This window comes from Natrix helvetica, assembly GCF_964273705.1.
Source record: "Natrix helvetica genome assembly, chromosome: 1".
Taxonomy (NCBI): domain Eukaryota; kingdom Metazoa; phylum Chordata; class Lepidosauria; order Squamata; family Natricidae; genus Natrix; species Natrix helvetica.
Genome location: NC_138548.1, coordinates 118,418,573 through 118,441,987, shown reverse-complemented (window position 1 = coordinate 118,441,987; position 23,415 = coordinate 118,418,573). Strand labels below are relative to the sequence as shown.

General features: G+C 39.5%; 1 protein-coding gene and 1 pseudogene across 2 annotated transcripts in view; both read right to left on the bottom strand.

The window, feature by feature from the left end:
- Positions 1 to 366: 366 nt before the first annotated feature.
- Positions 367 to 23,415, bottom strand: part of LOC309382952 (acyl-CoA (8-3)-desaturase-like) — a 61,361-nt pseudogene continuing 38,312 nt past the window's right edge. The window contains exons 10-12 of the transcript in view: positions 3,036 to 3,115; positions 2,791 to 2,916; positions 367 to 634 (exon numbers count right to left, since the gene is read on the bottom strand). The product of the transcript in view is annotated as an acyl-CoA (8-3)-desaturase-like (transcript). The remainder of the gene's footprint in view (positions 635 to 2,790; positions 2,917 to 3,035; positions 3,116 to 23,415) is intronic.
- The window catches only part of LOC309384100 (acyl-CoA (8-3)-desaturase-like), a gene marked incomplete at both ends in the record, with an annotated part of 28,217 nt that continues 18,756 nt past the window's right edge, over positions 13,955 to 23,415 (bottom strand). Inside the window, 2 exons of the mRNA XM_081937288.1 lie at positions 13,955 to 14,059; positions 15,639 to 15,767. Of these exons, the coding sequence (XP_081793414.1) occupies positions 13,955 to 14,059; positions 15,639 to 15,767 (234 nt within the window). The remainder of the gene's footprint in view (positions 14,060 to 15,638; positions 15,768 to 23,415) is intronic.

The following is a 23,415-nucleotide window of genomic DNA, read 5'->3' as shown; positions in this document are numbered from 1 at the left end:
ATGTGTAATCGAAAATACAGATGCAAAACACTTCTAACCAAACGACATGCTGTATGTAATGGATGAAATGTTTTTAATGTTGTCTTATATGTTTAAAAGTAAAAAAAATGTGAAAAAAGTAAATAATATGGAATCTCCAAATGATGAAAACAAAATAGAAGACATATGGATTGATTTCTTAGCTGCTTTTTGTATCCGCTGATGCAATTTAATCTCATATCGTAATCCAGAATCCACTGCAATAGCCATTAAGTTTATTTTCACTACCATTGCAAAACAGAGGTCAAATGTAAAAAGCAGAAACAAAGCAATTCAATGAAAAGTATTAAGAAACTTTATTTATTTATGATACATCCAAGAGCCAGAATCAAGAAAGGGGGTGGGTGTTGCTTGCAATGCAAATACTCATTAGGAAACATGCCAAAAGTTGAGTTGAGGCCAAAAGGCTCTACAGCATTCTGTTTCATTCACAAATTACTCTAGGTTTTCTATGCCTGAAGCCTCTCAAGGTCCATCTCAGATCTATCTTGTCTCTTCACCCTTCTTCCCTTGTTGAAGGCAGATTTTAGGATTTTGTGTTTTCTGATCAAGATGATATGCTTTGAACCAGATTTCACCCGCAACCTTCAAGGAACTGAAAATAACAGAAAGTAAGTTTCTCTTCATTGCCATGAGAGTTAAGTCCTACTTAGAAAAAGCCTGCCCCTGATTCAAGCAAAAAAGTGAATTCAAGTGCAGTAAATTGAGGACAGAAAGAGTAGCACAAAAATCTCTCAGTGAGACTGAACTCTTTATTCCATAAACAATGTCTCCTAAAAGACCACCTCCTGGAAAGCCTGGCTTTGCTACCTCTGCCCCGACATCTGCAACCTCTAGTCCTAGTACACAATCAACGATAACAGCTTTGATGCAACCTAAAAGTACAGAGACGGAGTTTCAACAAATGTTCCAGCAACTTTTACAGGGACAAGAGGAAATAAAGAAACAACTAAAGGAGATGAAAGAAGAAATTAAAGAGAATCAGGCTCAAATTAATAAGAACTCACAGAGACTGGATCTTTTGGAGGGTGGGATGGCTGAGATGAGGGAGGGGGTGGAAGGGGTGCAGAAGGGAAACAAAGAACTTGATACCCAACAGATGAAAATAGAGTTTGAGAGAATGTCCTTTTACTTTAGATTCCAAAACGTGGTGGAGGCAGATGATGAAAACATAAGGGACATCATGACAAGTATTTTGGCTGAATACATCCAGAAAGAAAAACAACAGATGGGGTGGGAGATAGACCTGGTTTATAGAGTGAATTCAGCCTATGCTAGAACACATAACGTACCCAGGGAGGTACACATTAAATTTCTCAGAAATTTACTACAGAAGTACAAGAGATGAAATTCTGAGTGCACAAAGGGGGCAAGCCTTGACATACCAAGATAGGGAGATAACCATTCTGAAGCAGATCCCCAAGAAAGTGAGGGAAAAAAGAAAAAGCTATTCGCAACTAGCGAAGAAACTTTACCAGAGGGGTGTGTGGTTCAGATGGCTGATGCCTGAAGGTATGCTAATATTCTGGGAGGAGACAAGAGTTAGAATTAATACACCCATAGAGGCGCAGGCCTTTATGGAAAAAAAGAAAGCACACCTAGAAAAACCAGATGATCCTACACCAGATACACAGGACACGGGAGGGGCCAGAGCTCTGCCAGCAGGGGGAGATGGGGCAATACCGAGAAAACTCAGATCACAAAAATGAATAAGAAAATCTTTTTGACATAAACTGATCGAAATTACCAATTCAATTGGTAATTAATTGAATTAATATGCGGACTATATACTACTATGTACTAATGATTTTTGTTTAGATGTATATTATGAGTATGGAGGGAGGGGGCACCTACCGCACTTCGCAACTGCCAAAATTTGTATACTTTTTCCACTATGTTTTTCCCTGTAAATTTCTAAAAAAAACAATAAAACTTTGTTCAAAAAAAAAATCTCTCAGTGAGTGATACTTATCCTTTTAGGTATTTGACATGTCCTGACAGTATGCTTTATATTAAGGATGAAATCCAGGAGGTTCTGGAGAACGGGTAGTGAAAATTTTGTGTAGTTCAGAGAACCAGAAAGTACTGTCTCTGCCTGACCCCAGAGTGGGGTGGGAATGGAGATTTTGCAATATCTTTCCTCCCATGCCCTCCAAGCCATGCCCACAGAACCGGTAGTAAAAAAAATTGAATTTCACCACTGCTTTATATGGACTTATATAAAGTCTACATAAAGTAGTAATTTATCTAAGCACCCAAATTTCATAGTCATGATGATAGAAAGAAGGCAGTGTCTGCCTATCTTTAGGAGGCCATCTGGGTGTGTAATTTTCATGCAAGGAATATGGAAATAGTTTGCCATTGCCTGTTTGATGTTAACTGATAACTGATTATTTAATACTAAATAATTTTATAAAAGATGCATGTGATAGAACACATGCTTAAGGACTAGCATCTCTCTCTTTGTACTACTAGGCTTATCTTTATTCTTAAAGGAGCTACATCCAAAATCTTTCTTCTCATTAACAGTTTAACACTTTGCACACCAGATCTCTTTTGCTCAGTTGATATATTCACATGTATATAAATATGTCCATATAATTGCATGTTCTCCTTTCCCCAACACTTGAGAGCAAAGCCTTGCAGATCCTTCATTTGATTTGATTCATTTGATCTGTTGGGCTAACCTTTATATGTTGAATGTTTCCTAGATCCCCAAATCCTCTTCTGGCCTGATAGTCTGATACTTACTACACAATGTCAGCAAAGCCAGCGAAGAGAGGTTTTGACTGATACTCAATACCATGTTTAGCACACATGGATTTCACCAAAGGAGCCACCTTCCAAAAGTTGTGCCGAGGCATCGTAGGGAAGAGACTATAGGCAGAAAGGAAGGCAAAGAAGTTGTGATACTTTACTATCTTTTCGCCTTATTCAAACTATGAAGCAGTTTCTCACTGATAGCTTAAAATCTTATTGCCCAAATCAGTACTCACTGGTGCTCAATTTGAAAATTCAGGTGCCCCGTTACCCAGTCATTGAAAAAAGATTGATTCACATTGCACGTTGACTGAATCTAGGAGAAGAGAGAAAGACAGATTTTAGTCTAGACATGCTGTGAATGAAGGAAGATCAAGCAAATGTCCACAATATATATTTATATTTGTCCATGATTTATATCTATATTCATGTTGGTTGGATTGTACGTATTGGTATATAACTAGTATTTCTAGACAAATATATTGAATTTTGGAAACCTTAAATTATATTACCCTAATAGTAGAGTTTAAATACTCATTTGTTATCAAATCTGATATTCACCAGAGTACAGCTCTGAAAATATGGACAATTAAAATATAATTCTAATAATATAATTATTTTTCATTTTGTGAAACATTTCTTTTCAATAGTTACTTTCAAATCTTCCCCTTACTTATTCCAGACTGAACCAAGTTGTCTGGTATGATTTGAACTCACAGGCCTCCTTTTCTAAAAAGAATGTCCTGGGACAGTTGACATCATGGTGAAAACGGCTGGAAAATAGCGAGGCTCTGCTGAGCCCCATGAAATCCAACCAGTAAATGCTGATGGGAGACCTTATAGCTATCCTGGAGGGACAGTGAAGGAAGGAAAGGCTCTTTGCTGACCATGAGAAACTTACAATTTCCTCGTTAGGTGCAAAGCAAGCTCTCCCGAATGACAGCAGGGGCAACTGCCATTTTTGGGCAGTCACGAAGGTGGGGCAACTGGGACAGTAAAATGTGTGCAGGAGTGATATTGAAGAAGAACAGTGTGGTGGCTGTGTGAGGAAATTTGTGGTTTTTTAAAACTTCTGTCAGAAATGCCCCTTTCTAGAAAAGATTGATCAACAGTGGGGCTGAAAAAGAAGGGGGTAGTTTTGTCAAGCCTCCACCCCCTGAAACAGTGGCGGATAAGCACAGAGCTGAAAGAGATCCAAAATAAGATATATTGTTTGATTATTTGGATACTATAAATGCCAAAAGAAGAAAAGCAGAGTGTCCATATAAGGATTTAATAAACTCTTATTTGGATTAAAATTTGGTTCCAGAACTTTAAAAGAATATGGTGTAAACAAAGGAAACCAAGGAAGAGAAGTAGAAGAGAAACAGTGCAACAGCGACATCTTCTGGCCGGAGCAAAACCCAGAAGGGGAAGTGTGAAAAAGTAGAGAGAAGAAAGTGTGGATTAGAAATTAATCCTGAACAGTATATTGGAAACAGTGTTGCAAGATTATCATAAGAATTAGATAAATTGCCTGCACCTAGAATTTGTTTACCAAAGAAATTAAGAGAAAGAGAGTGGAAATAGTGTAAACTGTAAACACTGTAGCTCTTTGATTGGATACAGACACTAGTAGCTGTATAATTGAGCAACTGGAATGGGGAATAATAGAAATTGCTTAAAAGATAAAGGAAGAATTCAACAGCAATAGGATATATATATTGATTTCTTTTGCATTTGACAATATAATACATTATCCAAAATTATAAATAATCTTATTTTTAGATCCATTTTGGGGGGCATCTCTGTTATTTTCTTTAAAAAATATCAGGCTTGCTTTCAATTTGTGCCTAATGGCAAACTGCAGTTTTCTTGGCAAGAGATCTAGCTTGCAATTGCTTTCGTCATAGGTCTGAGAAAGTTAGTTTCTTTCTTTCTTTTCTCTTCCTTTCTTTCCCCCTGATTTTTCCCTCTCTTTTTGTCTCTCTCATTCTCTCCTTCCAGCTCTCTTTCATTTCCCTATCTCTCTCTCTCTCCCCCCTTTTCTCTTTCACCTCTTTCTTGGGCATGTAAGCAAAATACCCTCCTGGACCAGGATCACGGCGGCGGGAACAGCAACTTCTTCTGCTGCCGCCACTGAGAAGTAACTAGCTGGCTGCGCTGTGCAGGAGAGCCACGCTGTGCAGGAGACTCCTCAGCGCCAGACTCAGGTTACCACCATCCTCGGTCCCCTTCATGTTGGCTCAGGAAAGAGCTGGAGCAGCCGTCTCTGGATGCAGATAGGGAAGAGTTCCAGAGCCCTGCGTCAGGAGAGCCCTCTGCAGTGTAGGAGAACTGGAGCTCTTCCCTCCCTGCACCCTACCAGCTGCTGCTGCTGCTGCTGCTCTCCATTCCTCTCCTTCCTTTTTTTTCCCCAAAAATTTTTTATTGGTTTTTACACATATATGGGGAAGGGTAAATCGGTATACAAAAAATTTTGGCAGCTCCCACACTGGTGTTAGTAATCCATCCAGCACTCACAGATTTTACAATCTTAAAAACAAAATACAAAACATAAGCAGAAAACAAGATCTTATTCTGTAATGTTAACCATGTGTTCATTCATTTTCCTTTGTCACTTCTAAGGTATCACCAATTGCTATTTATTTCAAATATTTTTATTTTTGCGATCTGAGCCTTTTCGATATTGCTTCTTCCTCCCTGTCCCCAGAGGAGCCTTCAGCCCCCCCCTCCTTCTTGTCCTGCACCATGCTGCTCCTGCCACCACCCTCACTATGTTCGTCCTCTAGGAGGAGATATTTTTTTTAATAAAGGCATCTGCCTCCTGTACTGTATTGATTCTAATCCTATTTCCATCCCAGAAGATCAACATTCCTTCTGGCAGTAACCCTTTAAACCAGACTCCTTTATTATATAATTTCTTTGCTAAAGGGAAATACTTCCTCCTTCTCTCTCTTATCTGTTTTGGAATCTGCTTAAGAATGGTGATTTCTTCATCTTTATACTTCAATGGTCTCTCCCTTTGGATCCCAAGTACCTCATCCCTTGTGGTCCTCCTGAGAAATTTAACATGTACCTCCCTTGGAACGTTATGGCTTCTAGCATATGCTGAATTTATTCTATAGACTAGATCCATATCCCACCACAATTGATTTTTGTCTTTCTTAATATAGTCTGCTAATATTGAACTCATAATATCCTTAAGGTCTTCATTTTCTGTCTCCGGTAGGTTCTGGAATCTAAGAAAAAAGGACATTCTTTCAAATTCTATTTTTGCAAAAAAGTTTTCCAAGTCTACATTTCCTTTCCATTGTTTTAATCTCTTCCCCCAGTCCAGCCACTTCCTCCTCTAACACCAAAATCTTTTGTTTATTCTCTGCAATATGGTGTTTAACATCTCTGAGTTCTTCTCTGAGTTCTGTCATTTCTTTTTTCAAATCATTCTGTCCCCTCATCAGTTCTTGAAACATTTGAGTAACAGATAGTTCTTTTGGTCCCTCTCCAGTCCCCTCCCGCTGTAACAATGATGTAATCTTTGTCTGTTGCATACTGGGACTTGAAGAGGCAGATGGGGGGGGCTGAGAGTGACTTGCCCGTCGGTGGCTTTTTTGGCCCCATTTATTTAAAGTTCAGAGATGTCAATCTTTTTCCAAGAAAATGGCGTCCGAGGATTACGCAGCTGTGCCAGTCTCCAAAGTACAAAACAAAGCCAAAAGCGGCCGTTCACAGTTCCAAGGCACGAGGCAAACCAGATGTAAAGTATCTAATAAGCAAAGTTCAGTAGAACCACATTTCAGGAGGGGGTCTCGGTTTCCCTCCGGGAGCGTAGTAATGCTGAGGGTGGTTTCGAAGGGCAGACTTCATTTATGATTAAACAAACAAAGAAGGGCGGGCGCCATCTTAGCTCCTCTTTCCACAGGGAGAAAGAAAGCAGAAATCTCCATCCAGGTTTTTAAAGGGAAAAGGCTCCACAGTCATTCCTGGCAATCGTCATAAAGATCTTTCACCATTGGCTAGCTCAAGTGACAGCTCAGCCTTTGTTGTCTCCCTTTTAAGAGAGATCATTCAAATGCTGCTTATTCCAAGGGGGGGTTAGAAAAGAGAAACACCCCCCTCTAATCACCACTCAAATAGGATGAGCACAAAACTTACAGGAGTCTGCTGCTTTCCCTTTGATCAATCAGAGAGTTCAGGATGGATCCCCCCCAACACCAGGATCCTGCCGCACTTCTCCAATTACATTTTCTCCTCTGGGTCCATTTGCCAAAGAGGCGGGCAGCGCAGTGCTGTCCCTCGCCCCCTCTTCACTCCCCGGCCCCTAGGCAAGGCTGAAAAGCACCCCGCCGGCTGCCGCCTTTTGGGGGGCTTCAGCAAGGGAAACCCTTCAGGGCCCACTGTGCTCCTTACGGAGCTGGCCGGGGAGACGAGCGGCAGACAACACATCCGTTGCCTTCAGGGACCGGAAGTCGTCTCCCATTCCCCTCCTTCCTGAGCCAACACGAAGGGGACAGCAGCTCACACCGACCTGAGTCTGTCGCTGAGGAGTCTTCAGTGCAGCGTGGCTCCCCTGACCTGCATACCCAGTTACTCACCTCATTGCGCAATGGCGACAGCGGGAGGAGAATTGTTGCCCGCTCCGCCTTGATCCTGGCCCAGGAGGGTATTTTGGTTGTGCGCACAGACAAGAGATGAGCAGCTAACAATCTCCCCCTCGGATCACAAGGAACTAAGCAGAGCCGGCTCAGCGGAGCCAGGCCTCTGCTTGAGGGAGGGGGGGAAAGCAATGTCAGGTGGAGACTCGGCTGCCGCCTCTGCCTCTCCTCAGCCATTGCCCTTCTCACTGCCCAAGCCTCCCCCTTTCATGCAGTTCAACCCCGGCGAAGCCATGTGCCCTGTAGGAGCTCCTAGGCTGGAACAGTCACTGTAAAACCTGCATGGGAAGCCGGCCAGACTGGCCTGCTGGGAAGCCCATCAGTCTTCTGGCAAACCTAATTCTGCCATGTGGGGAACCCGAGCCACTCCTTCCTTTCGGGCCGGCTTCTCACCAGCTTCTCCACGGGAGGCTCCTTGGCAATCACTGTGAAATGGTTGGTCGACCCCCAAAGGGGTCGCAACCCACAGGTTGCTCCTTCCTTTTGGGTCAGCTTCTCGCCAGCCTCTCTGCATGGGAGGCTAGGCGGACTGGCCTGCTGGGAAGCCGGTCAGTGTTCTGGCAAATCTAATTTGGCCGTGCAGGGAACCCAAGCCGCTCCTTCCTTTTGGGGCGGCTTCTCACCAGCTTCTCCATGGGAGGCTCCTTGGCACCCACTGTGAAAAGGTTGGTCAACCCCCAAAGGGGTCACAATCCACAGGTTGCTCCTTCCCTTCGGGCCAGCTTCTCGCCAGCCGCTCTGCGGGAGGCTCCTCAGCGACCTCTGTAAAAAGGTTGTTCAACCTCCAAAGAGGTCGCAACCCACAGGTTGAGAACTGCTGCTGTAGATTCATACAAAATGAGTTTTAAAGGAGGTTGGTGTACTTTTCAAAATGTAATGGACATGATGCAGAAAAGTTTTAAGGAGACTATGGGAAAAATGGAAAATTCCATACAAGGGTTAATGAGCGAAGATCAAGTTGCCCAAGAAAATGAGGAGCTAACAAAAGAAAGGGAAAAGCCAATAAAAGAAATGAAAAAGGGGGGCAATAAAGAGGAGATAAGAATAAAAATAATAGTGGTGGATGAATTAAAACAGGGGAGAAATATATTAGGAAAGTTGAATGATATGATTGAAAGGAAGAAAGGGGCTGGGATAGAAAGCTTAGAAGTTAGGCAGCGGAAAAGGGTGGAGATGGCAGGAATATTTAGACCAAACATCCAAGAAGTAGATATAGATAAAATTAAAGATGTAAGGGAGGAATATGGGAGGCAGCCCCCCCCCCACCACAAAAAAGCATAACAATTAAATTATCGAGGTGAGCAAAAGATAATGGTGAGATTATTTTTTTCCTTCTCTTTATTGCTGTTTGGACTTGCCTTGTCTTTTCCTTTCTTTTCTTTAAGACATAGCAATTATAAAGTTGAAGTGGACAATGAGGTGATGAAGGGATTATTTTCTTCTCTGTTGTTATTTTTGAGTTACTCTTCCCTATATCTCCCTCTATTTTCTTTTTTCTTTTATTTCCTTTTTTTTCTTTTCTGACATAGGATATACTTAATCTTATATGTTATTAACTGCTAGATAAGAGAGACAGAAGTTAGAGAAGAAGAGATATTAAAGGATGAAGTATTAAAGAGAAGAGTGGTTAAAGTACATAATGCCAAGTATTACTGTTATTGCATCACTATGCTATTACAATATTGCTACTATGTGGTAATAGTGGAGATAAATGTGACAACAAAGACGAATATTATGATTGTTTAAATGTGATTGCACCCAGACAACCCACTGTTTGATAAAAATTGGATTGAATAAATAAAATAAATAAAACTTGGGGGGAGGAGAGAATATCCTGATCTGGATGAAAACCAGATGCTGGGAATGGAAATTTTTCTGCACTGGCCAGTTTCTCTTTCAGTTAGCACTATTGTCTTAAAATGAGGCCAAAGAATATTTGTTCTACTCATCTCATTTCCATTTTTATAAAGTCCAAACAAAAGCAAGGGCAATCATAATCTATAAGAAAAGGCATAGCATTTCTAAACACACTTCAAACTTTTCTATGATAGGAAAAGCACGGTAAAAGAAATAATAATAGGTAAAAATAACTTCCAAAAAGGAATTCAGTTTTCACATGTGCAAATTATAATTGATTATTATGGATCTGTGAATTATTGTCAATCAATCAATCTTTATTGATTAGCACTTGGGCCATATCAAAGTACTAAGTTCCAGAGACAAAAACTACAGTTTCAAATGAGATTAAAATAAACCACAATTTAAAATATAAACAGAATAGAGGGCAATAATTAAATTATAGTCATATAATGAAGTTACGCAGACAAGCTAAAGTTTAATCATATACAGCCATAAATATTATCTCTCAGATCTCTCTTACCTGTGTAGAGAACCAATCCATATTTTTATCATGATCGATGGGCATAGGAAGATGATTCGTCTGTGTTATCCATGTAAATATAATACTCTCAAGAACACTGAGAGACAGAAATGAGGCAAAGTCAGGCAAATTAGGCAAAGTGAAACTATATCTACACAAACAAGCCTTTAAGTAGAATAGTGGGACAAATTTATTTGTTTGTTTGTTAGGCGTAGAATACAAGACATTTACTAGACCTAATGATGCCTTTCTATGGAAATCAATACATTTCTAACACTCCTCCAGTGACAATGAGTCAGATTAAAACCAAAGACCAGGACCCCCAATCTTTCTGATTTAGTGGACAAATTTGGAAGGTTGACCAGATACCATGGAAACTGATCCCAAATGGAGACTACAGAGTGGCTTGGCTTTATCCCAGATAGCTATTATAATGGCAGTGGTAGAACTGAAGCCCACACATATGGAAGTTAGGGAAATGATAATCTAGAGCCGGGATAGCGGAACTATGGCATGTGTGCCACAGATGGCAGGCGGAGCCATTTGTCAGGGTAGGGGAGGCGTTGCCCTGTCAGCTGGACAGCGTGCAGGCGCACGCTGGCCAGCTGAGTTCAGCCTTTTTTAAAGCCATTTTTCGCCCTCCCAAGGCTCCAGACGCTTTGTAGGAGCCTGGGGAGGGCAAAAAGAGCCTCTCCGTCCTACCCCTCAGAGGCCCTCCAGAGGCTTCAGGGACTTTCAAGAGGCTTCCCTGAAGCCTCTAGAGGACTGAAAACCACCCTATGTGCAAACCGGAAGTGGGGGGACCCATGCGCATTGGTGGGGGTCGCGTGTTGGATTATAGGTGAGGCACACCCATGCACAATGCCCCTGCATTTCCCCACCCCACCCACTAATGGCACTTGAGCCAAAAAAGGTTCACCATCGCTGATCTAGAGAATGTAGATCTAGAGAATAGTCAGGGTCTGGGAAGAGATAGTGTAACACAAAGAAAATAGTACATATGATGAACAGTACTTCAAAAGAAGGAGGTATCCCAAAACACCCTTGAATCCCAATATGGGGTTGAAGGCAAGAAAGAATCGGATAAAATATGCCAGAGTCCATGCCATTTCCTGTAGAAGAAAAGAGAAGGAATGGAGAGTAGAATAAGCATCTTTTCTTGCTCCAAGTAGACACCTACATGATATCTTACTCAGATCCAGATGTATATCTTCTAGAAACTCTGCTCTGTTTACTGTCCATTTTGACAGAACCAGTTCTACCCTGAGTTCTTTTTAATGGATTGACAGATTTAACTGACTGAAAAGAGCCATAGAAAAATTCACTAGACAAGATTGCAAATGCTTGGTTTTCTTTAAAGTACAATATTTTGAGGTCACATTATTCCAGAAAGTGATAGAGATGGAGAGAAGTTTCTTTCCATGTTGTTATTAGGTTTTTTTTTAGTTAATCAGGGAAGACAAACTTTTTATGTAGTGATTATCAATACAAGAGACCAGGTGTGTTTTAAGCACCAGTGTTGCTGTGCGTGTGGACTTCTTTGAGCTCATAAAAACATTATTTTCAATAACTGACATGTTTATGTGATATCAGGTGAGAATGTAGTGATTTTATTAGCTTTGATAATCTCATAAAATTTCAGACATTTATAATTAGAGCACTTGAGAATAGTATATGGCAAATTCCCACTTTAAGCAAGGCTGGAAAAGTCTTTATAGTTTTATTCAAGCCACCATAAATCATTTTTAATCAAAGTCCTCATAATCACTACTTGAGAAAACTAGATTGTAATTCTTGTACATTCTTAGTTCAATCAATGTTATTGTCCAGTTGCCTCTAACGTTTCCCCAACATGCCTTCTATATGTTTGTTTTCCCAGGAACAAATTGAATGCATTCTTCATAAAAGGCCTTTTGATAGCCAGCAATAGTTCATCTGGAAGCACTTTGGAATTGGGTGACATTGACTTTCCCATTAACAATATTGCCATGCAAATTTTATAAGCCCCTAAAAATGATTCAGCCTTTTCAAATCCTCTTAAGGAAATAAAATTCTAAACCTAGAAACGTACCATGGGGGGAGGGGTGTCTCAGTATTGTATTATTTAATATTTGGTAGGGATTATTTGTCTACTCACCCTCCAGAGCTTGCGTTGGAATATAAAGTACAAAGAGTAAACTTGAAGAGTAGGCCCTATAATCAGTGGCAATGCTGCAGAAGGAAACAAGATGCATACAGCCATTAACTGCCCTTTCTATCCATAAAAGAAGCAACAACCACATTCCTCAATGTTCTGTATTTACCATTTTATTTAACAATTATAATTGTACTTGAGAATCTCATCATCAAAAATAAATCAACTCCAAAACTTGTATGTGGCAGAGACGGCCTGAATTGTGCCACTCAAACTATTCGTTCTGGCTCCATTAGAACCAATTGACTAAAATACACTTGAATGAGCTAAAGGAAGCTCTGTTATTCCTTGTGATAAGTGGACAATACTATCTTACTCCATTCAGATTTATTTAGAGGAAAGCCCTGGTAAATCCAGTGAGACCACCTCTCACTTGTTTATATATTCATTCAAAAGAGACATCTTGTAAAACTGCCCATCGTGTAAAATACAACTCTGGGTGACTTACAACAATATAAAAACTAGAGACAGGGCAAGCTACTAGTATATATAAAGAGAGCAAACCCCACTACCTTCTAGCACCAATGATGTTACCTAATTGGGTAATGAAAGTCTGCAAGAAAATTACTGGCCTCAAGGAGCACCAAGGACCCCACAGTTCCACCCCAGCTACAAATATTATCTTCTATTGGAATCACCTGAATAAAAGGCATTTTCCCTTCAAAAGAGGGGAGGGATTAATAGTCCAGAGGAAAAGAAGCATAGAAGCACATCAAGGAAAGTTGCAAATACTCTACTTGCTGACCAATAGCAGAGAAGAAAAGGAGAAGATATTCCAGAGACAGGAATTAAGGGAGAACAGTGTTTGTAAGAAGAAAACATTATTATATAATAGTACCCCAAAATATGATATTGTAATAGAATATATTAATTGTAATCATTATAATAATTGTAATTAATGTAACAATATAGAAATAGTAATAGAAAAAAATGTATAGTAGAGGCAATAGAAAATACACTTACACTTGTAAGTTACACATTTTGCTTTTATATCTTGGGTTTTTTTCAAACTAGAATATCTCCCTAACCCTTATAGGAAGTTTTTTTTAACTTGTTCAGAGTCCAACAAGTTATTGGTTCTTGAGACTCAGACTCAACACTTAATCTAATTGGAGAGAGTTTTTTTTAAAAAAAATACTTATGATAGAGGTTCCCTCTGAACTGCTGTAAGCAACTAGTTGTTGTGGCACTGGCTTGACTGGCTTCAAGAAAGGAAGGACCAAGTCATGGAGTTCATGAGATTCAATCTTTATTAGCTTGGATGGCAGTGTGGTAGCTTTCAAAGGCCATCTGAAGGAAGACCAGTGGATTTCCTTGGTTGGTTATTGTGAGAATGGACTGCTGAACTTGATGGGCCAAGGATTAGATCCAGCAGGCACCATTTATGATCTTATGAATAAAGCAGTTTCAAAAAGAAAAACAACTGCTGGTGAAGAGGTTGGACTATATTCTCCATTATGTTCCTCTCTCTCTTCCATGGCAGTTTTCTTCCACTGTAATTTGATTTATGGATGCTCCTCAGTTGTGTCTATAGAGCATCAAATAATTGAGCAGTTGCATGAGAAAGTGCAATACCCTCTCCAGCTTGTCGTGTCTCTCTTTGCACTGTTTAGGCATAGTCAGTTTCTGAAGGTATGGACTGAGAATCAGGATGTCTCCCTCCACCTTAAATATGTAGATTAAACTCATGGGAATCTGTGAGTTCTCAGAAAGGAAAGATTTCCTCCTCATTCTCTGCAATGTTCTGTAGTTGCTACTACTGCTCTTCGCCTTCCCTCCTCCTCTTTATCTTATAATTATCATTTATCTTAATAAGAGTTGATATTAACCTAAACTGTGCTGGGGATTATGTAGAATGCATAAATATGATCTGCCTCTGAGCTCATGGTTGAATAGATAAGAGTCCAAAGATGATGTGAAAGTTGTTTTTTTGACAGAAGAAAAAGTTCATTTGGAGTTTAACAGGAGGTAGGGGGAGAAAAGATACTCACTGAAGAAAAAATACATGTGCTGATAGTTATAAGGCATGTATTTCTTTTTCTGCAAACCCAACTGTAAAAGAAAGGCATGAAAAAAGCAAATAAATTTCAATAGGTAATTATAACTTAAGGCTCCATTTATATTACATCCTTTTCATCTGCTCTGTGAAATAAATTCTCAGGCAGGAAAAAAAACAAAAAAAGTGAGATGTACATAGCTATCACAATAATAAATTGCAATTGTGGTAGTTAGAATAGATTGCAGTCTTTATTTTCAAATATTCCAGGTGCAGAAACACATGGCAGAGCGAGATAGCTTGTAAAATTAAGCCCTCCAATAGAAATACAGAAAGAACAGACTTAAACTTAGATTTCTTAGTCAGGAAAGGAAGCTGTCCCCTTAGGTAGCAGAAACACTAGATAAACTTTTACTAATCTTCCCATTGGTAGAAGGCCCCAAAGGAAAGTATTACTGATGGACCTGGATCTGATGGGTTCAAAGTCTTCCATTGTCCCAATATCAGCTCTTCAGCCACACCATCCTATAGCCACCAAAATAAATGTCCCGACTGGTTTCAGAAGAGGTGAATTAACAATAAAAAGGGAATCCAGAATCTCAGCTAAATAGGCAGCTTCTTCATTTTGATATTTTTACTGACTGCCACATCCTCACAACCTCAAAACCATCAGAGATAGAACATTTTCTACCAGTATTTCTGCTTGTGAGGCACAAGTAATTCTATATTTTCTTTGTTTGAAGAAACAGCCAAGGCAGAATATGCTTATCAAATCTGAAACACTCCACTGAGATTATTCACAAAATAGTAAATCCAATCCATAACATTAACCAGAGAAAGAGCAAAAGGGAACAAACAAAGAGATGCTTAAGCTCCATACTACCTTCCATCTTTTAATCTATCCTATTCCTATCAGAGCTGCCAGGATTTTTGGACAGGAAGACAATCTGCTACTTTGCTTCCCTAACTCACCTTCTTGGGATTGCGCTCACATGGCCATAAAAACTTTCTGCTTTCCTCAGAATCCTTTTGTACATGATTGTTCAGTCAATCCCGTGAGCTAATTCCCTCAATAATCCAGTTCATAATATTCAACTATAGCTATAAACTACCATAGGAGAACTAGTTTTAAGGCATCAGGCTAGAAACTGCAAGATTGTGAGTTCTAGTCTCTCCTTGGACAATGCCACCCAGCCTTAGAAAGCAGGGGTCCATTATCAGTGGTGGGATTCAAACTTTTTTACTACCGGTTCTGTGGACATGGCATTGTGGGCATGGCAGGGGAAAGGATACTGCAAAATCCCCATTCCCTCCCCACTCTCAAACTTCTGCTACCAGTTCTCCAGAACCTGTCAGAACTTGCTGGATACCACCTTTGGTCCATATAGAGAAATACACTTTTGTTATGGCCACCTTGGGTGAACATTTTGTCCAACCCTACTAATCTACTATCTCAATGAGATCTGTCTTATCAAACGCTGCTAATAAATATAAATAATAAACCCAGTAGACTGTGTTCAACTCTAACTAATTGACAATGAAATGGCTTAACAGTTGCTGTTCTGAATGCTGATCTGAAAGGAGAATGGCCAGGGTTCAGTAAAATCTGTTGTCATCTAAGCAGTTGCTTCTTACCTCCAAAGAAAGAGTTTCCCCTAATGACAAAATAAAGGGATGAAATGAAACATCTGGGTCCTTCTCGAAACAGTTGGGTTTAGCATGATGCTGGGAATGGTGCAAAGACCACCAATTAGCTGAATGCCCCTGTAGAGGAAGAGTGAAAGAAAGCATTCAGGCTCTTGTAAAAGATTGCTTGACTATTTAGTGCTCTGCTTTGAAGAGGTAATGGAGAGGAGATTCCATTGAACCTTTGAATCGGATGTTCAAATAAGTTTGAGATGTTGAATCAGCTGACTCTGAATTATCTTGGAGAGGTTCAAAACAGTTTGAAGATTAAGTGCTCTTTCTAGCTTTGAAGAATCTCAAGCATTCATTGCATATGTGGACAAAACGGGGGGGGGGGGATTTTGAGAACTGTAATAAATTCCCTGATATTAACATGACTAGGTGGCAAATGAGTTTTATCACCTTTCAAAACCCTGCCTGTCAAAGCACTGGAACAGATGCTGCTCTGCTATTTATGTATTTAGAGAGATTCATTTGTGGGGAGAAACAGAAAACAAAATAGAGATCTACATCTATTCTGCTCTGTCTCTGTCTTGCTTCCATACCATTTTATTCTTAATTTTTCTTCGATTCACCTGTAGTATAGTCCCTATTAGCTTTGGGAGCAATATTGTCCTTCCTTTGTCACTGGCATTTAATCAGGCTTATTGATCAGGGAATTTTATCACTGGCATTTAATCAAACAAAAGCAGGTGAAAATAACACCTGATATGCTCATCTAATTTCACTGATAATGTTGATACAAAGATTTTAATAGCAGTGCTAGGAAATAGATTATACCAAAATGATACCATTTGTTATTAAGAATGTTGAAGCAGGATAAAAAAATTAGGCATGCGGTCGGTTTATCATAAAAGCCCTCATTTTTTCGATCTTCATTGTATCTAGAATGTATTTGCACATATGTATACCAATTGAGTTCAATACCTTCTTGTTTCAATTCTTGTATAGATTTAAGTTCACCCTCTGTATTCAATAATTCAGCATATCTAACTGTTTCTTCCCTTTTAAATACTATTGGATATGAAAAGGCTTCAATAGTTGATATCCAGACTGGAATTTTCAAGTAGTGCAACCTCTTAACCTTCTCCCAATTTGATAACAGAGCCTCTCTTATAAAATGGTCTCTGAAATAACCATGCTCTTTAGTTCCTTTATACCATAAGTATGCATGCCACCCCAACAGCAGGTCATGACCCTCTAGATTCAAAAGCCTATCATTTCTTAACATTATCCATTCCTTAATCCACATCAAACTAGCTGCCTGGTAGTATAACTCCCAATCAGGTAAGCCCCACCCTCCCCTTGATTTGGCATCTTGTAACAGTTTACATTTTATTCTTGCTTTTTTCCCTTGCCATATAAATTTCAACACCATTTTATTTAATTCTTCAAAATAGCCTTTCCCCAACTTAATTGGAATAGTCTGGAACAAATATAACAGTCTAGGTAAGATATTCATTTTAATTGTTGCGATTCTACCAATCATTGATAATTGAAGGTTCTCCCATTTCGCCAAGTCTGTTGCAATTTGTTGCTTCAATTTAAGATAATTATCTTCTTTGAGGGTGCTGCATTTGGCTGTTAGGTGAATCCCCAAATATTTAACTTTATTTGTGATTTGCATTTCCAAATTTTCCGCCAATTCTTCTTTTTGTTTTCGGGTATATTTTTTGTCAAAATCTTTGTTTTATCTTTGTTTATTTTTAAACCTGCAACTTCTCCATACGCCTCAATTTCTCCTATCAGTTTAGGTGCAGATTGAAATGGCTCCTCAAGAATGAAGACTAGATCGTCAGCAAATGCTTGCAACTTGTATTCTTCCTTTTTAATGGTCATTCCCTTTATTTCTTCCTCTTCTCTAATCTTTCTATTTAGTACTTCTAATGTTAAAACAAAAAGCAGTGGTGATAGTGGACAGCCTTGTCTCGTACCTCTTTTAATTTCAATTGGATCCGTCAGTTCTCCATTTATCATTATCTTGGCTGTTTGCTTGTGGTAAATCGTTTGTATAGCTTGAATAAAGTTCTTACCAAAGTTCATCTGTTCCATTTGTTGTGTCATAAACGTCCAGTTCACATTATCGAAGGCTTTCTGCGCATCCAGAAACATCAAGGCCACTTGCTTCCCAGAGTGGACCTGATAATATTCCAAGGTATCCAGAATTGTCCTTATATTGTCTCTAATTTGCCTCTTTGGTAAAAAACCATTTTGGTCCGGATGGATGAACCCATTTAAGTATTTTTTCAGTCTCTCCGCCAGTATGGAAGCAAATAGCTTATAGTCTGAGTTCAACAAGGAAATAGGTCTATAGTTCTTAATTTGCGTATGGTCTGCCTCCTCTTTGGGTAGCAATGTAATATATGCCTCCAACCATGAATTAGGTATTTTGCTTTCAATCATTACTTCATTCATGACTTCTAGTAAAGGAACGGCCAAGGATTTTTCTAGTGCTCTATAGAATTCCACAGGAAGGCCATCCGGTCCCGGGGCCTTCCCATTATTTTGTCTTTTAAGGGCCTCGGTTAGTTCCATCATTGTTATTTTATCTTCAAGTATAGTTCTAGTATCATTTGGTATTTGGGGGAGTTTGGCATTTTGTAAATATTGTTTCACTTCTTCCTCTTTTATGTTCTCTTGTTCATACAACTTGGCATAGTAATCTTGTATAATTTTCTTTTTTTCCATATTTCCATAGTGCAATTGTCCTTGTTCGTCTCTTAGTTGTAATATTTTCTTGATCTCTCTTTCTTTTCTCAGTTTATATGCCAGCCATCTGCCTGGTTTATTTGCATTTTCAAAATAGTTCTGTTTAGCGCCTCTGATTTTTTGAGCCAAGTCCTCCTTTTCCAGTAGGTCCAGTTTGTGTTTTATTGTATCCATCTTTATTTTAATCTCTTTCTTTTGTGGAAGTTTCTGTAGTTCTTTTTCCAGTGTGCTGTAATCTTTTTCTAGATCCTTAGACACTTGTCTTTTCTTTAAGTTTCTCTTTCTTGCATAGTCTATTATCAAACCTCTAGAAAAGGCCTTCATTGTATCCCAGAGATTCTGTAAGGATGTGTCTTCTTTTTTGTTTTCTTTAAAGAAGAAAGTCAATTCTTTTTCCATTTTCTTTACAAATTCTTTCTCTTTCAATATCATGTTATTTAGTGTCCATCTAGATCTTATTCTTTGTTGTCTCCAACCTATTGCCATTGGATTGTGATCCGCCCAGGTGTTTGACTCAATCTCCACGTCTAGTGCGCTGCTGGATATGCCCGTTGAGGCCCAAATCATGTCAATTCTAGAGAGCGATGAGTGTCTATTTGAATAGAAGGTGTATTGTTTTTTAGTGGGGTTCCTTTCTCTCCAAATGTCTTTTAGGTTTATTTCATCCATCATCCTGAAGAAGGACTTTGGGAGTATTTTTCTATTTAGTTTTGTTGTTTTGTGGGTTTTATAGTCCAAGTTCTGGTCTACAATACCATTGAAGTTTCCCATCATGCAAATGTCAACATAGTCTAGATCAGAAATTTTCTTGTGGATTTTTTTATAAAAGTCATCTTGTTTTTCATTAGGTGTGTAAATTCCAATTAGCAGTATTTTCCTAGCATTGTCCATTATCTCCACCATTAAAATTCTTCCATCTTCGACTTCCGGTTCCGGCGGCTGACGGCGACGGGGAAGTCCTTTGCCCGCTCCGGCTCCCCGGTGGGCTTCCCCGCTTCTTGGGGGGCACAGGACGCCCCGGAGAGGCGTCCTGCCGAAGGAGCGGCTTCGCAGGGGACCCTGGCATCGGCGGCGGCTGGTGGGGGCTCTCCGCTTTGCTCCAGGCATCGGGGAGCAGTCTCGGAGGGCACGCGTGCGTCTTCGCAACAGGCTGATCGGACGATGTAAAAATAGAAGGAAGCAACGGCGGTGTGGTGAGGCGCTTTCCCCCTTCATTCCCTCTTTTTTTGACTTGATGGACCTTTCAGCAATTTAAAACGTGAAACTTTCGGATTTCCTTGGAGGCGCGGCTGGAGGGAGGGGGATTCCCCCCCCCTTGGACAAGCGGCTTCGAAAAATTCTGCTCACACCCCCAGGGAAAGGAGGAGGGGGGAGAGCCAACCAATGATGCCTCACCCCTGTAAAAGTGATTTTTCACTAGATTTAGCTCCATAACTTACTGATGACCTGAGAACTTTGTGAACTTTTAAAACTTTATTATTATGCCTCTGAGCCCAAAGCTGGCAGGGCAAGATGGCACACTTCCGTTGTCTTCATGAACTGTGAAACCTGACTCCACCTTTAAAATTCAGGCTTCCGGTCTTTGTCTCCGTGTCACCCAGAGGAATCTCTTGTGGATTGTTATTTTTTGAACTCTCTGGGGGGAAAATTCCTCTCTATTGCCAGACTGACTAAAGAAACTCCCTTCTGCTTGGATCTTCTATCTCCTGGACTCATCTGTCTGCTCTACTTCTCCAGCTGTCCATTCTCCATACTGACTGATCTCTCTACTTTATAAACTATGTCTCCTAAAAGACCACCTCCTGGAAAACCTGGCTTTGCTACTTCTGCCCCGACATCTGCAACATCCAGTCCTGCCACACAATCAAAGATCACAGAACTGATGCAACCTAAGAGTACAGAGATGGATTTGCAACAAATGCTACAGCAACTTATACAGGGCCAGGAAGAAATTAAGAAACAATTAAAGGAAATGAAGGAAGAAATCAAAGAAAACCAAGTCCAAATTTACAAGAATTCACAGAGACTGGACCTTGTGGAGGGGGGGGTGGCGGAGGTGAGGGGGGGTAGAAGCAGTGCAGAAGGGAAACAAAGAACTTGATACTCAGCAAATGAAAACAGAATTTGAGAGAATGTCCCTTTATCTTAGATTTCAAAATGTCATAGAAGTAGATGGGGAAAATATAAGGGACATTATGACCAACATCTTGGCTGAATACATACACAAAGAGAAACAACAGATGGAATGGGAGATAGATCTGGTTTACAGAGTGAATTCAGCTTATGCTAGAACACACAATGTACCCAGGGAGGTTCATATTAAATTCCTTAGAAAAAGCACAAGAGATGAAATTCTGGGTGTGCAAAGGGGGCAGGCACTAACATACCATGACAGGGAGATAACCATCCTGAAGCAGATCCCCAAGAAAATTAGGGAAAAAAGGAAAAGTTATTCGCAATTGGCGAATAAATTATACCAGAAGGGGGTGTGGTTTAGATGGTTGATGCCTGAAGGTATGCTGATATTCTGGGAGGAGACAAGAATTAGAATTAACACACCCATAGAGGCACAGGCCTTTATGGAAAAAAACAAAATAAACCTACAAAAAACAGAAGATCCTACTACGGATATGCAGGACACGGGAGGGGCCGGAGCTCTGCCAGCGGGGGGAGAAGGGGCAATACCAAGAAAGCTCAGATCACAAAAATAAACAAGAAAATTTCATATTATAAAATGACCGAAAGTAGTAATGGAATTATATGTTGAACATATACTACAATGTGTAAACTGATGGAAAATATTAACAGAACTAACATGCTGATTATATATGATTATGTATCAATGTTTTATACCTAGATGTATTCTATGAGTTTGGAGGGGGGGGCGCCTGCCACACTTTGGAACTGCCAAAATTTGTATACCTTTCCATTTACCTTTTCCCCTATAAATGTTAAAAAAACCAATAAATTTTTTTTCAAAAAAAAAAATTCTTCCATCTTCGTCTGTATAGATTTATTTTGCAGGGATTTTATCTTTAATGTAAAAAGTCACACCTCTTTGTTTACAATCCGCTAACGAAGTAAAATTTTTTCCCAGCTTTGGTTGTACTAATAGATGACTGTTTCTTTGCTGGATATGTACTTCTTGTAGGCAAATTATGTCTAATTTCAATTTTCCTAATTTGTGAAATATTTTGTTTCATTTATATGGCGAATTAAGTCCATTTATATTAATTGAGAGTAATTTTATTCCTTCCATCCTTATGTTTTATATATAGGGTTTATAGCTCTAGTTGATCTTGGTTCCCATTGTGCTCTGATCTCTACACCCCCAACAGCACCTTCTTCAATGTCAATTCCACCTACAGCACCCTCTGTCCTCTCAATTTCGATTACGGGTAAATCCAGCAGTTGCACTGGTAGGTCTTCATTTCCAGGCTTCTCTGCCTTTCCTCTCAAATGTTCTGTGTAGAAAGCTTCTGCCTTCTCAATTGTATCAATTCTGTATCTCTGTCCTTTCCATACAAACATGAGGCCTTCCGGAATCAACCATCTATAGTTAACTCCTATTTTAAGTAAAACTGTAGTCAAAAATTGGTATTTTCTTCTTTTCTCTCTCTCACCCTTCTTGGTATTTGTTTTAGAATTGCAATCTCCTTGCCTTTGTATTCCAGTTTTTTATCTCTTGTATTTTGCAGGATTTGTAGTTTTAGTGCTTTTTTCGTAAATCTTACATGGACCTCCCTTGGGAGGAGTTCCTCGTTGCATATCTTGTATTAACTCGAAATGTCTCATCTATCCCGTCCATTATCTTCTCCTCAGGTATCCCTGATATTTCTATGAGAATTTCAGATATTATTTGTGGCAGATTTTCACCCTTTTCTTCTACTATATTTTGAAACCTCAGAAAATATTCAGAGCGCTCCATCTCCAATCCAATTATTGCACTGCTTTCTGTTTCCACTTCACTCAATCTGGAATCAAATTCTTCATCCCTCTTCTCTCTCTGCTTCTCTCTTTCAGCAATTTTTTGCATAACATCTTCTTGTTTTTTGACCCACTGTTGTATATCTTTTATATTTCTCTCTGCTTCATCTGTTTTTTTTCTATGTTCTCCATCTTCATTTCCATATTGCCTGTTCTTTTTATAAGTGTATCCAATTTTTCATCAGTGCTTGTTTGTAGTTTCTGTATTGATTGCATAATTGAATCTAAAGATATGGTCTTCTCTTTTTTCTGTTGAATCATAGATTGTATTGATCTTTGTCCTCCTGCCGGTGAAGAAGCAGGAGTTGTTGTTGTAGAGCCCACTGGTGTTGGCTTTCTACTCATCTTGTTATTTTATTCTCTCTTCTTCTTCTTCTTCGTTTTGTGGTTCAGTCCAATTGCAATTAACACTAGGAGAAAAAGAAGATAGGAAGAAGAAAAGAGGAAGGGAGGAGGAAAAAGGGGAAAAGAGTGTATGGTAGTTAGATAAAAGTAATAAGGGGAGAAAGCAAGATTTAATAAAGGATATAAAAGAGAGGTAGAAGGAGGAGAGGGGCAAAAAGAGAAAATGAGAGAAAGGGAAAAAAAGACAACCCGTATAAGAAAGATAAGGGTAAATAAAGGGAGTGGGAGGAGAGAGAGACAAAATTGTATCTCTGTTATTTCAAAAAAGAAAAAAGGAAAAAAAACGGAAAAAGAAAAAATTACGGACCAAGAGAAAAAAAAATTATTCAGTGCTTCCAGGCTCCAGGACTTCAGGAAAAAAAGAGACAAACAGCACACGCACCAACCAGGAAAAAGAAAAAATCATCACATCCCCAGCAAAATAGTATAGACACTTAATGTAATTTCCAAAGTCACTCCAGTTTTCTCTTATAAGTCTTCCAAGATAAGTTTCCAGACCTTACAGCTCCACAAGAAACAGCCTGCTATAAACAGCTGTGTTCCTTGCTTCTTATCAGGTCTCGACCTTGGATAGATGTTTTTTTCTCAAAATAGTCCCAGCAGTAGGAATTGGCAACAATGTTTC